Consider the following 15214-nt stretch of genomic DNA (forward strand, 5'->3'; position numbering starts at 1 on the left):
TTTACTACATGACAGTATTTTGATACCAACTCTAATGTATGGAAGTGAAGCTTGGAACTTGCTGGAGGGACAGAAGTCAAGAGTGAGAGCTGTGGAAATGAGTTACTTGAAAGGAGCATGTGGAGTCAGGACAGACAGATCGACAAATGAGGAAGTGAAGGAGCGTTGTGGTGTGGATGTGGATGTGAGTGTATGCGTTTTGAGAAACACATTGAGGTGGTTTGGCCATGTGGAGAGGATGGAGAGTGAGACTAACGAGGATAGTGTATGTGAGTGAAGTGGAGGAGGGGAGAGGGAGGGGGAGACCAAGGATGAGATGGAGGCTGTGAGAGAGGGGGGGGTGAGCTGGGAGCAGGACAATGAAATGGCGAGGGACAGGGCGACATGGAGGCAATTTATTTGTGGCCACTCCTTACGTGATTAAGGCGTCTGGCAACAGATAGACAGATAGATTTCTTGGACCTACAGCCTAGGTCTTGGCCCAATTTGGCCCAAAATTTAATCAGGTGATCAGAAGGTCATTGCCCATCATCCCTTTAATTTTTGACAAACTCTCATCAGCAGTTTTCGGGTAAAGTTGTTAGCAGACAGACAAACAGACAGGCAAACAAACAAACAGTGAAACCAAATGAAAACAAAACCCGTCCCGAGCCCCTCCGGGGCGGGGACGGGTAATAAAATCTTCAATAGCCCACCTACTTATATAACTTCTAAGTAAATTATCCTCTTTGAAATTGAGGTATGTGTTGCTATCCTTGGTTTTATTTCAGTCAGTCTGTATATTGTTATTACTTACTACACAACTGAGGGATAAAGGTAGTGTGAAAAAAAAATATGAAAGCGTGAGAGGTGGCCTGTAATCCTAATGGACCCAAGCTCGAATCCCGGCTCGGGGAGTGAACCGTTTGAGGATTTGGATTTTACTGAAGCAGACTTTACTGATCTACCAGACGACCCGCCGACATGTAAAAATATCCCCGCTAATACCAATACACCAGTCTTGTATGAGACAGCCCTAGAATTTATTCAGTATGGACGGTGGATGTTAGCGCCGAAGTGGTAAAATGTGGAAGGTGCATAGTAGAAGGATGGACTATTGGGCCTTGAGAAAAGGCTGTGAAGTCTATGCCCAGAGCACTAGAAAAAAAAACAAAAAAACATAAGCTCTATTATCTATCTGACCTGCTAGGTTATATTGTATTGTTTTCCATATTTTCTCCTTAATAAGATCAGCACAGTATGAGCACAATACTTCATAACAGTCATATCACAAAGCTCCTTATGATTATTTCAAGCAACAGTTCATCCTCACTGATAAGACACTGACGATACTGATTGTGGGGAGAGACACTGAAAATACTGATAACGCTGATGAAATTGATAATTTTGAATGTAGGAAGAAACACTTATAATACTGTGTGTAGGGAGAGACACTGATAATACTGTGTGTAGGGAGAGACACTGATAATACTGAATGTAGGGAGAAACACTGATAATACTGTGTGTAGGAAGAGACACTGATAATAGTGTGTGTAGGAAGAGACACTGATCCTATTGAATTTAGGGAGAGACACTGATAATACTGTGTGTAGAGAGAGACACTGATAATACTGAATGTAGGAAGAGACACTGATAATACTGTGTGTAGGAAGAGACACTGATAATACTGTGTGTAGAGAGAGACACTGATAATACTGAATGTAGGAAGAGACACTGATAATACTGTGTGTAGGAAGAGACACTAATAATACTGAATGTAGGAAGAGACACCGATACTATTGAATTCAGGGAGAGAAATTGATAATACTGTGTGTAGGGAGAGACACAGATAATACTGTGTGTAGGGAGAGACGCTGATAATACTGATGATGTTGATTGTAAGGAGAGACACGGATAACACTGAATATGGGGAGAGACATTGATAATACTGAATGTAGGGAGAGACACTGATAATACTGAATGTAGGGAAAGACACTGATAATACTGTGTGTAGGGAAAGACACTGATAATACTGAATGTAGGGAGAGACACTGATAATACTGAATGTAGGGAGAGACACTGATAATACTGAATGTAGGGAGAGACACTGATAATACTGAATGTAGGGAGAGACACTGATAATACTGTGTGTAGGGAGAAACACTGATAATATTGAATGTAGGATGAGACTCATAATACTGTGTGTAGGGAGAGACACAGATAATACTGTGTGTAGGGAAAGACACTGATAATACTGAACGTAGGGAGAGACACTGATAATACTGATAATACTGAATGTAGGGAGGGACACTGATAATACTGAATGTACCAAAAGAATCACAAACTTCCCTCCCTCTGCCAGCAGCCACATGAATGACCAAGGCCTGGATTCTCGTCGGATAAGTAGGCTCCCTAGCAACTATTCCTTGGCGAGTTATTTTTGGATACGGCTGGTAAATATGCAAAGTATAGCGACATTAGAATGATTTAGGTAACAGAGAAGGACTCTAAGGTCTATTAAGCAAAATAAGTCGCTTAGGAAAAGGTGTTAAGGGACTTCCTTAACTGAGGAGAATAGGGGCCTAAGAGCTAAACGGTATGCACTATCTGCAGCACAAAAGAAACGGCTGGATTTAGAACCATGCAGTACCTTCAAAATGTTGCTCTTTCCAGAAGAACTTCGACGGAATGGTCTCGAGATGCACCATTAAATAATAATGACGTTTCGGTTTATTTTGAGCAGTGGCATTTAAATCCATGAAACAGATCTTTACGCAACATTGATGATTCGCAACGAAACTGAGACGTGACATTTATATTCAGCTGACAAATAATTCGTACAAGCAAAGGAGTTAATCATTTTATCTGTTACGCAGACTATTCTGAGTCCCGACTTCTCTGGCTCAGGTACGGTGCAACCTTGGGTTCCTTTTTCTCGACCGGGTCAGTCACAGGCAAGGAAGGAAAGTCCAAACACAACTGGTCAAAAGTACACTTATAATTATATTAACCATAGACAACTACATACACACCTGTGATCAAAACTATGGGACATATAATAACCAAATAATCTCAGTTCAGCGAGTTTGACCTTTACACAGTATTCTACCTTTCCTTACATATGATCATTTCCACACAGAGTCGTACATATGGTTCACACAATACACCAGGTGCGCTTGGTCTCAGATGTATAACAGAGACAGTCAATATATCTCAATATACCCAAACGTGTGACATAGACGACAGGATATACTCAAGTCCTTACATATATATTCGCGTAACATACACGGCCTCCTATGCTAGTTATAAGCGTCCACGTGACACAGACGATACCCTAGCTAGCCTTATGCTACGTGTGCGTTATATAGGACGAGAGAATATAGCATTCACGATTTATCCGCGCGTGGGGCAAAGGGGGGGAGGGGGAGGGGGGTGATATCGACTTCCTTGTGAGACAGGGAGTTGGGAATACACCTCATATATCACTTTCTATTCACTTCGTATGTCCAAAGGAAAAGGGTGGGGGAAAGGGGTGTGGCACTGATGCTAGCTGTCCGTATGTAACACTGGGGGGGATAGTCACACTTGGGGGCAGCCCGTGGCCTAGCACCATGCACTCCGCACGTGAGCTTATTGGTGGGGAGTTCACTATTCCACATGGGGAGGTAACACTGGGGGTGGAGACACTGGGGCGATGGGGGGGCGGGTCCACTGGGGTGGGGCTTCCCAGACACTAGGGGACAAACAACCTCAGAGTCTTTTACTCACAGAACAGGCGGAGGGGAGTGCTCGGGTCACGGGTGGCAGGAGGCCCTGTGCCAGGAACCGCAGGTGGTGGCCGGGCATTGGGAGTGGGCCGTCCAGAATGTATTCCAGGGGTAGGTCACCTGTGGGGTCGCCATGAGTCCCGAAGGAGTTGATGGGTGGCGTGGTGGGCGCCCCTCTTTCTGTGGAGGCCCCGTGTGATGCGGGGCTCTCTGGGCTAGGGCCGAAGAGGGCCAGGAGGTGCCCCACTCAGCGCTGGCCCTTAGTTGTCATCGGGGTACTGGGGGCGGACCTGGGGAGGCCCGGGCTGAGGGTTGGCTGCGGTGAGGGTGGTGCCCTGGCTGGGCCGTGGTCTCGTCAGGCAGGAGCGGCCGTTAAGGGGGAACTGTGGCCTCCAGCGCCGGGGGAGGGCTGGCGGCTACAGCAGGCATCAGGGGAGGCCTGCTGACTCTGGGGGCTGCGGTCTCGCCGTCGGGAGGAGGCAGGCAGGGGCAAGCTGTGGTCTCTCGTCCTGGAGGAGTTTGACAACACCTGGGGCTGCAGGGGCAGGACACCAGGCCTCGGGGACGTCACGCCCGCTCTGGTCTCTGGTGGGGTCCCTGAAAAGGAGCAGGAGTCGCCCTCTCATGTCGAGGGACTAGGAGAGGGACACCTCACTTTGCCCCTAGAGTGGTGGTCGGGGAGAGGCGCCTTCCTCCACAGGAACCTTGTTAAGGTCCTAGGGGAAATGATCGGGGCCAACCCTATGGATACTACAGACCCTGACGGCGAGGAATAGGCGCCCGATGGATATGCCTGGCTATTGCCATGGCTCCAGCGGAGGCTGCACTCCAGCCGTTGTTTTGGGGGCAGGGAGAAGGTGCCCTATTGCCACAGCTCTGACAGAGGCTGTTCTCTGGCCCTGGATCTGGAGCCAGAGAGAAGGGACCCGATGGATACGCCTGGCTCAGGCCACAGCGCCGACGGTGACTGTTCTCCGGCCTTTGTTCTGGGGGCCGGGAGCAAGCATCCAATGGATACGCCCAGCTACTGCCACAGCTCCGATGGAGGCTGTTCTCTGGCCCTGGTTCTGGAGGCAGGGAGAAGGCACCCAGTGGATACACCCGTCTGTGGCCACAACACCAATGGCGACTGCTTTCCGGCCTTTGGGTCTGGGACTCCTGTCCTGGAGACAGCACTGGTGGATGGCGATATCTCATCTGCTGTTCCTTGATGGGGATAGCAGCCCTTGAGGCTCCTCCTGAGTTCTCATTCAAAAAGGAGGCTGATCCAGGGGACTCGGCGTCTGAGGGTCTGCTTGGAAGCTTGTTAATACAAGTCCTACCCCGATTCTGGCGAGTGTTCCCTCTGCTGAAGTGTAGTGTATTATTACTGTACACTGCCCGGTGGTCTGGCTGCGGGGAAGAGGGGAGTAGGGTCACGGGGGAGATATGCTGTTTATGCCCGGAAGGCTCGGCAGGTGAAAAAGAGCCTCTCCATCATCTTGTGGGGTGGGGGTCACCTCCCTGTACCCTCCTTTTAGGGTGGTGGTGTCTGGCTTGCTCCGCGGAACCGGTATTCCATTTCCACTTATCGTTAACATGTCCCGTTTTCTCATCAGTTAAGGAAGCTCCCTATCCTCTTTTCCTAAGTTATTTATTTTGCATATTACACCTTACGTTCCTACTTCGTGTTGCATAAAAATCATTCCAGTATCGCCATACTCTGCATAAATAACGTACAAAAGAACCTTAACCATCCATAAACAAAAACAATCACTAAGGGCGCGTCCACACGTGTTCTCGAACATGTGTTGACAACACAGCTGACACCATGTTAGGATATATATATGTGGCAGTTTTTGGACAATTGTATACAAACATGTTTCGGTACAGCTTCGAATTTACTGGCAGCAGAGAGGATGCAGTAAGTGTGTCCATACAAGACAGCTGAGACTTGTCATGATGTTGCCAACATGATTTGGACGCAGCTGTTCCGAACTTGTTTACAGCTTGTTTTGTACTGTGTTGTTTACATGTTGCCAGCACTTGGTTCAGCACACGTGTGGACGCCTCCATGTGAAGAGATGCTAGGGAGTTTCCTTCTTCGACAAGAATTTGGCCCCATGTCTTTACAAACCCCCAGGTATATATTTTAACTTAATGAAGGCCTCTTGTCCTGAAGGGGCTAACGGGATTACTCCAGGATAAGTGATGATGATGATATGGATAATAATTTTGAAGGTGCAGACAACACTAGCTCAGCTGTGACGATGGTGGAGGTGCTGAATGCCGTGTTACAAGCTTCGTCACAGGACCTCTCTGTTACTTTTATCACAGACGGAAATAGGCCGGTAGGTATTTATTTCTAGACCTGTAATTTCTTTTCATGATGTGTGGGTTGGGTGGGCAGGAGACATGCATCATAAATCGATGGACTATAATAGATGTTATTCATTTTTATATAAGTTCACATTTGAAACATTCGATAGTGACCTGAGCAGTGATACTAAATATTGGTTAATGTTGAGTATAATGACTTACGTAATAAACAAGGAAATCAAAGCTCTTCTAACCCTAATCCTGCAGTTTGCTGGTGTAGCTGACGTGACGGCGTGGTTGGGTGTGGGTGTGTTTGGTGTGGGTGTGGGCGGCCAGGACGATAACGTGACGCAGGTACACATGTCCCGGGTGGTCGGCCAGGCTCGCCAGGTAGGTATCTGTCTCACTATTGCTTAGGCAGGAAAGTCACTGTCACTTTACTGCTGAGGCGGGTAGGTCACTGTCACTTTACTGCTGAGGGGGGTAGGTATGTCTCATTATTGCTTAGGCGGGAAGGTCACTGTTACATTACTGCTGAGGCAGGTAGGTTACTATTACATTACTGCTGAGGCGGGTAGGTCACTGTTACATTACTGCTGATGCGGATGGGACACATACTGCTCTATAGTGTCTTTATACTATTGTGTTTATGTTTTTTTTAAATTCACGAGTTTACTTAAAATTGTAAAAACGCTCATGAATTTCTTTACATTGTACAATGTCGTGAATCCAGTGCAAAAGACGTGAATGAAATTATTATGTGGCTAGAGCCGGTATTCCCGTCGGTTATGGAAACTCCCTCGCATCTTTCCACAGGCGATTTATTTTGGTTATTAAACTGTACTTTCCTCTTCATTGTAACATAAATCCTTTAATTTTATCCAATGTGGGTTGCTGCGGATTCACCACATTGATTCTCAAAAATTATGGAAATAAAGCTGGAGAGGTGACAGGACTTCTGATGACAAGTGTATTTTTGGTCATTTTTATGCGTATCAATGTATTTGCATTTTTACAGTATTTGGGTATATTATTACTGTATTATTTTTTATCCAGAACTGATTAAACAAGAATATATCACTCAGAGAGCGCATACCTACGCCAATGCCTGTACTAGACAATTCAGGTCACCAACAAAATGTTATAACACATGCATATAGAGTTCTAGATTCGTGTGGTTTAACATTTTCGCGGAGGTAACAGTAACTGTCTGTGTAGAATCTGATTCATGTATCATAAAAAAAAAAAAAAAAAACAGAGGTTATCTAAAGACTGTGGGTAATGCTGCCGCGAAGATAAGTAGCTAGCTAGCAAGAGAGATAGATAAATCTAGATATAAAACGTGGGTAGAAGTGTAAAGAATTTGTCTTTGCATGCACAACACTTCAGTACAACAGTGTCATGGCACCTCACATTGTTTTCGTACCCTACAAAACATTGTTGTATCTGTACTGTAAATACTCCTAATACAAGGCACACACAAGCTGCGATGCATTCCTATGTTTCGATTCAACCCTCTTGATGCTTCATATAAAATCGAAGTCAATATTTACTCAGTCATACCAGCTGACCAAAGGCAGGCTCGGTAAGAGGTACAAAATAACAAGCCAGGTTTGATTTTACTTCAGAGATAGAGATACTGGGTCCGTGTCTGTATAGATTCCACCCATTAATGGGTTAAACGTATGATAATTTTATCTTCATAACTTCTGGTTTTCAGAGAGGCAATATAGCTCTCACATAACCACCTTATGTTAGTACATTCAAATGACAGTATGCTGGAAAGTTCCACACAATAAAAATATTATCTTGTAGCCATGAATAAATGATGTATGCAGTTTACAACCAAGAAGCATTCTGGTGATTATTTTATTCTGATCAATACTGATCACTGTCCAGATAGTACATAGCAAAACCACTTTTCCTACAATGATGCTTCTGTTATTTGTCCGATTTACCTACAGACAATATACTGTATTTCAGCCCCAAAAGAACTTCGTTTGCAGAGGAAACTTCTTCAAAATATGATTTTTGCATATTATTAGTACCACCATAAGGCAATCGTATCAATGTCAAGAAATGCTTCTTTAGTAAAGAATTTACAAACGAAAATATTTTATGTACTTTTATTTTGCACAGTCAATTATCAAGTCAGAATTTCCTTATGTATTTGGATTTCTTAAAAAGAATTTTCAGCAGATATTCGTGGTCATGTGTATAACACCCCAATATATTACATATCATGGTCATTTATTCTGTCTTGGACCAGATTTTTTTCCTTTTTACAGTTTAACGTAGCTCAGTGGCAGAAAAAAGACAATGCTATGTATCTATGTTCTTTCCATCGCACTTCTTCATGAACAACATTATATTGTAGTGTTAATCTGTTATTACGACGTAGCACCCAAGATGGGGAAATGTCAATTTTATACCAAGTTAGAGCAAAAAGAGTGTAGTGATGTCAATAGCTATCAAGGTGGGTCAATAACTCACTTTAAAGGTCATGTATGTGCAGCTCCCGCCATTTAAATTTTAACACGGAAGGTTTTACAGCTACGGCAGGTGTCCAGGTCCATGGCAATGGTGGTGGTGAGTGATGACCCAGCCTTCCTTACCACGTTCGCTGAATGGTCTCAAAGGGAACGTCTGTTGGTATGGTCCATGAGACTCGTTGTTCTCTCCCGTCTCCCACTCCACCGCCTCCACCACCTCAGCAAAACCCTCGCTATGACCAATTCCATGCTCATCGTACTCAATACCCCGTCACGTCCACCTGGGTCAGTAGTAATACATTGATATTGTCAGAACACATCTAATGAGTTATACCTATTAAGTCTCACTGTATGAATATCCTTACGTCTGTGTTTATCACTTTCCAGATGCAGTGTGTACGTGTATTTGCCGTATGTGAAGCCAGAAACCCAGCCATTGCGAATTGCCTCTTGCAGGAATAAGGAGAGTTTAATGGTCGAATTTCACCAACCTCCATTCCCTGACAAGTTCAATAGGTAAAATATCTGGTACATGAGACTTTTGCTCATAAGATCGTCTGTTGAGGGAACTCCCTAACATCTCTTCCTTATCGATGACTTTTGGATACGGCTGGCTAATACAGTTTTCCACGTAATTTGTCCAGAGCATGGTGAGAATCGTTCAGGTAACACAGAAGAGGACGGCACGGTGTAATAAGGAAAATAAATCGCTTAGGAAGACGTGAAAAGGAGCTTTCTTAACCGACGAGATTACAGACCTTTTTCACCCACATAACTGACGGTCGGAGCACAACCTCCATTAATGAGAAGTGTACTTATGATAATCTTTTAAATGTTTACTTGAGGATAGGTTGTGGAAGATTTAGCAACAAGAAGCGTTGAAGATGAAAGATGATAAGTGCTCCTTGTACTGAGTCAATCATCTGCATGTATTAATCCATTGTAAATTTATTTTATATCACCATCACCATGTTCCTCACACTAAAATGTGTAGGCATGGTTCATGAATATGGGCAGTTAATTGTCAAAATGAAAGAACTATCAAGAAATAGCTGTGTGAAATTAGCCATAACCCTGTCACTCATCACTGCAACCTTCGAGTTTGTGAGCTTTACCCCAGAGGCAAGCCATTCATATCTTGTTCTGTCATTTTTCAGTCCCTGTGATAATCATTTTTCTGTCGCTCTTACTGTTGCCATAAAGTAATATTCAGAGTACGAAAAAAAAAAACTTTTTGTGAAGCAGTGATTGTATAACTGTTCTAATAATATTAGAATTAAGGGTTTCTTCCTTTTGAAAGGTTCACTCTAAGTTCTAATTAATACATGCAACTTCTAATGGAATTATCATCTGCCTGTAGATACTCGGATGGAAGTCAGTTGACAGTGGCTCGTGTGCCTTTGGCTAACTTAGTGACCAAGGTGGTAGATGATCCAGAGGCACCCGCGGGGAAGCGAGTCATTATATTGAACTCTGATGTTACTTTACTAGAAGTCATAGCCGAAGTTATGAACTTTAAGTAAGTTAAAATACAACGTTTATTTTTGTTACACAAGTGCTTTTCCTTGAAGTGCATATTTTGCCTGGAAAATAACTGCCATTTGTGCCCTAAAAAAATCCAGACCACTGGGAAATAGACATACCACTTGTTTGGTAAATGTTTTTCACTAACCCTCCAGTAAATGGGAGAGTCAACCTTTCATTATTTTGTATCTGTTACTGTATGCTATGCCTTTCTTGAACCAGTGTAATTACAGAATATAGATAAGTCTTTCTATTAAAGTTAAGGCCGGACTACCTGAAGAGAACCATATCTTCTTTGTGGCTGAGTATACAATGGATCTCGTCTCGTGCCTTTCAGCTTCACGTTTCTCGCGCCGGATGATGGTGCCTGGGGGGCCAAGAGCCCGGATGGTTCCTGGTCAGGTATGATTGGATTGACAGAGAGGAAGGTATGTTTCTGTTTTAAATATTAATTATAATCAGTATTAATACACATACTGACAAATAACCTCTCTTCGGAAGTAAACAATAAGTAGAATTTTGTTGTTATTCATATGTAAGAAATAATGTTTAATTTTGCACACTTGTTTAATACGCCCAGTTATCCACATTTCTGACGTGGCACACGAATCCAAGAAATGGTCTGGAATTTCCACGGTCAGGTCCTGTTAATATCTCTGTCTTCTCATCAATCAGTTCATTTCATGTTTGTCACAGAAATGATGTTCATTCCTTCATCATTGCAGTATGTTCAGTTCCACATGCATTCCTTTCGGATGTCCAAGCACCAATGATTAAAATATTTCCACACACACTCTCCCACCTCCTCATTTGTGGTCTCTCTCTCTCTCTCTCTCTCTCTCTCTCTCTCTCTCTCTCTCATATGAATATTCTCTACACACGATTTCTTTTCGTAAGAATTCACCTTTTTAACAAAGTCTACTACACTCACACTCCATATCTCAGGCTTACTGCCTCATATCTCACTGTAGGCCAATACTGCATAAGGTACTGTACTTCCAACACATTCCTCATATTCATTCTGTCAAACCTGGGAAAATTTTATAACTTTTTATTTTCTTACTGTAATTTTGATTTGTGTGTGTGTGTGTGTGTGTGTGTGTGTGTGTGTGTGTGTGTGTGTGTGTGTGTGTGTGTGTGTGTGTGTGTGTGTGTATGTATGCGCCCGCGCTTGTACTATACTGTCCCTGACGCGGCAGATAATTCTATTTCATCATTATCACACCTAGGAGGCGGACATTGGCTTGGGTCCCTTTGCCATCTCCTTGGAACGCGCTACAGCAGTCGACTTTGCCTACCCTATAGTTTTTGGCAACACGCTTATCCTCGGGGGTCGCGGACAGGGTGATGTGGATCCGTGGAGCTTCATGCTTCCATTAGGTCCCTTAGTGTGGGTGGGCATCCTGGTGACACTGATGGCGGTGCTCACTGCTTTGCAGCTCCTGCCACACTGCCTGCCTCTTAATGTATCACACTGGAAGAGACTGTTCATCAACACTGCTAACTGTATTCGAGTGTTGATGCAACAAGGCGAGTTGCACTTGTTCTTTTTTTCAAACTTTTGTTCTCCAGGACATACAAGAATGATATTTCAGATTTTTTTTTTATTAGTTGGTTTCAGGCTGTATTCAGACTGTTGTCAGAAATTTTCTTTTTATATCTTCAAGACTGACGAATGGTCCAGATTTTTTAGCCATTTGCTATTGATTAACACCATGATCATCACCGCTAAAGTATTTCATGAAGATATTCACACAGTCTGGGGTCTACAAAATGGTTGTTCAGGAGAGCAGATGGAAAAAAATGACATGAACTTTAACGCCATTTTTATATAAAGAGTCTTACTGTTGTGTCCAGATATAAACCTTTTGCTTCTGACATCTGACATCATGGGTGTTGGTGTTGTTGCAGATGTGAGTGAGAGGGTTGGGTGGTGGTGGTGTGAGCGTGTGGTGGTGGGTGTGTGGATGCTGGCCACGCTGGTGTTGACGCGGAGCTACGCCGGCAACCTGACGTCCCTCCTGGCCGTCAGACACATTCCCATGCCCATACAGTCACTCGAAGACATTGTTAAAAATCCAGTTACTCTTATATTGCAAAAAGGAACCATTCAAGCACAAAGTGTTATGGTAATTTTGTGGCCTTGTATCTGATTATTTTATTCATTTATCTATTTTTAATTCATGCATCCTGCATCTCAGGGAAAATCTTGTTTGTAATCATATTTCTGTTTATTACAAATCGAGAATGAGATCATCATTATCAGTATCAGTTCTCATATTCCTAGTAACTTTACAACTGTTTTGGTGGCTCAGCCTCTCAGTGAGCAGTCACTGATACGTCATTACTGTTTTATTTCCTGAGAAAATGTTAAAATGTCTTCGAATCCTGTTTATACTGTTAAGGAAATAAACATGAGTCTGTAATCTCATCGGCTAAGCTGCCTAACACCTTTTCCTAAGCGATTTATTTTGCATATTACGCCTTACATCTTATTCTGTGTTTTTAAATCTTCAAATTATGCGATACTCTGCATAAATAGCATGCAAACAGATATTGACCACCCACATCCAAAACTAAATAACTAAGGAAGAGGTGCTATGGAGTCTCCTTATTCAAAGAGAATAAGGTCCCATGGGTCTGTATAGCTTAGGCTACATTACTGGGTGAACCTCGGTAGTATGTCAACACGTGAAGTCACATGAAAGGATGTACAACTGCACCTCTTAAATTTCTACACTTAAATCGTATATTCCTTGGCCAACGAGAATATGGACTTAGTCATAAACACAGTCACTCTAAAACTATCCACTTTTGGTTCCCAGCACACAGTTTAAAAGCCCTCCACACCTACACTCGCATCTGAAGCGTTGGGTGAGAGTGGTTGCTTTGCATTGATTAAAGCTGATGCTCTCCGGCTGTACAAATCAGTCGCTGGTTGGAGTAATAATGTCGTGAACATCGATGAGGACACAGAAAACCACGCTGGCAGATGAAAGATATATGCCATACTGACACTGTGGGTTTCACTATCCAAATCAGGTATTGTTCAGGACCCATAAAAACTTATACAGCCATGATATATACTCCCGGAACCACGAAGCTCTTGGCTCAAAAAAGCCCCAACAGGGTCTTATGAGGCCATAAAGTGGCCATTTTATGAATTTGACGTCATATTTGTAGGACATCTTAAAGTTTTTATAAATTTTTTCAACTTATATGGGGAGGTATATGAGAGAGGGGGATGGGAGCTGGGAGCAGGGCAGTGAAATGATGGGGAACAGAGTGACATGGAGGCAATTTGTTTGTGGCCACCCCTTATGGGATTAACCCAACGCGTGCCAGTGCCATTTGAAAACGGTCTGACATAATACTGCGGCCAGTGCGAGTGTCTTTTTAAAATGGCCTGAAATTAAAAAATTCACTGTGACCACATTTTTCAAGATTCACGGGTAAAAATTGGCAGGCATGTATGGTAACTGTTCCTCTACCATCCCACAGGCTGTCAAGGCCTTACACCCACTCACTCCCCCCCTCATGCTCGCTCTGCCTCACTCTGCCTGTGTGCCTCACCCAGTGCTGTACATAGTGGAGACATGTAAATATTTTCACGTAAGTGTAAGTTGTAAATATTCTTTTGTAAGTGTAAGGACTACATAGTGAAGTCAACTTGTGGATACCTTCTTGAATGTGCTAGGACTGTACATAATGAAGTCAGGTTGTACCTATCTTCAAGTATGTGTAAGACAATGCATTCACAGTAGAGTGACACGCAAATAGTGACAGATGTTGAAGTAACAAGTAATCAGAAAAGTGTACTGAACATTGCTATACCTTCCCAGTATAAATCCCTGAGTCTACCTTACATAGAATATGGCTTTCTCTCACCTAAGTGGTGAGTGTGAGAGAATGTCAATACCTGTACACGAGTATGTAGGACTCAATAAAATCCATTTCCGAGCTTCAGTGAGCATTTTAATGGTGAAATTTGTTGTTTTCACATCAAAATCTATCATTTTAACCAAAAAAAAAAAAAAAGTCGAAAAATGGCGGGGACTGAGGCGACCCATAGGGCTAAAAATGGCTAGCATGCGACGGGTTAAGGCGTCTGGCAATAGATAGATAGATAGGCTAGACATTACACGGAATCATTGGGGAGGGGAGGGGGGCCTAGGAAGGCACCAGAAACAATCCCAGTGACTCTAGAGGCTGCATGGACTTATTTCAGATTGGTCCCTCAGTAATTCAGTAGGTCAGTAACAAAGAACATTAGTCTTCGGTCGGCCCCTGGGAGGCTCTGGCAAAGTCATGATTTTTTTTTTTTTTTTTTTTTTTATTCGACTCTGGGCATAGGCTTCACAGCCTGTTTTCAAAGCCCAGTAGTCCTCCTACATACCATACACCTCTCTACATGTCACCACTTCGGCACAAACACCCACAGTCCATACTGAATACATGCTAGGGCTGTCTCATACAGGACTGGTACATTGGTATTAGAGGAAGTCTTTTTACGACATGTTGGCAGGTCTTCTGGCAGATCAGTAAAGTCTGATTTTATGAAATTCAAATCCTGAAACTGTTCCCTGCCCCAACGGAGATTTGAGCCTGGGTCCGGTAGGACTGCAGGCCACCTCTCTACCAATTGAACCAGTACTAAAAATGTGTAAATCATGGACGTTTTTGGCATGGAATGACACTTCAAACTTATAAATTGTGTGCTTGTGCGAGAATGCTTCTGCAGCTGCTCATATGTGAGTTACACGTTTACCTAGTGCCAATAATTCACTTTTAATTTTCTCCCCATTGCTCACCAGAAAATCATGCCATATATTGATGATCTGCAAAAGGAAGGTCGAGTGCTGTTAGCAGAATCTAACGAAGTAGCTGAGATGCAGGATACTCTGGTGAGGAGAGGCGATCATGTTATGGTCGCAATGGAGCCCACCCTGAAAAGATTGTTGGCACAGGATTTTTCTACTAAAGGTACTATGTACACTCCACACACACACACACACACACACACACACATATATATATATATATATATATATATATATATATATATATATATATATATATATATATATATATATATATATATATATATATATATATATATATATATATATATATATCATCATCATCATCATCAGC

The 15214-nt window shown here is 43.1% G+C and overlaps 1 protein-coding gene across 1 annotated transcript in view; it reads left to right on the forward strand.

Annotated features, from left to right (window-relative positions):
• Positions 1 to 6257: 6257 nt before the first annotated feature.
• LOC145395299 (uncharacterized) overlaps positions 6258 to 15214 on the forward strand; it is a 55922-nt gene continuing 46965 nt past the window's right edge. Inside the window, exons 1-7 of the mRNA XM_080268976.1 lie at positions 6258 to 6434; positions 8598 to 8821; positions 9897 to 10055; positions 10398 to 10488; positions 11290 to 11590; positions 11918 to 11973; positions 14875 to 15043. Coding sequence (XP_080125102.1) covers positions 6258 to 6434; positions 8598 to 8821; positions 9897 to 10055; positions 10398 to 10488; positions 11290 to 11590; positions 11918 to 11973; positions 14875 to 15043 — 1177 coding nt within the window. The remainder of the gene's footprint in view (positions 6435 to 8597; positions 8822 to 9896; positions 10056 to 10397; positions 10489 to 11289; positions 11591 to 11917; positions 11974 to 14874; positions 15044 to 15214) is intronic.

The sequence above is a fragment of the Coenobita brevimanus genome, chromosome 30 (genome assembly GCF_032717465.1).
Source record: "Coenobita brevimanus isolate Jiangsu-jjx chromosome 30, ASM3271746v2, whole genome shotgun sequence".
NCBI lineage: Eukaryota > Metazoa > Arthropoda > Malacostraca > Decapoda > Coenobitidae > Coenobita > Coenobita brevimanus.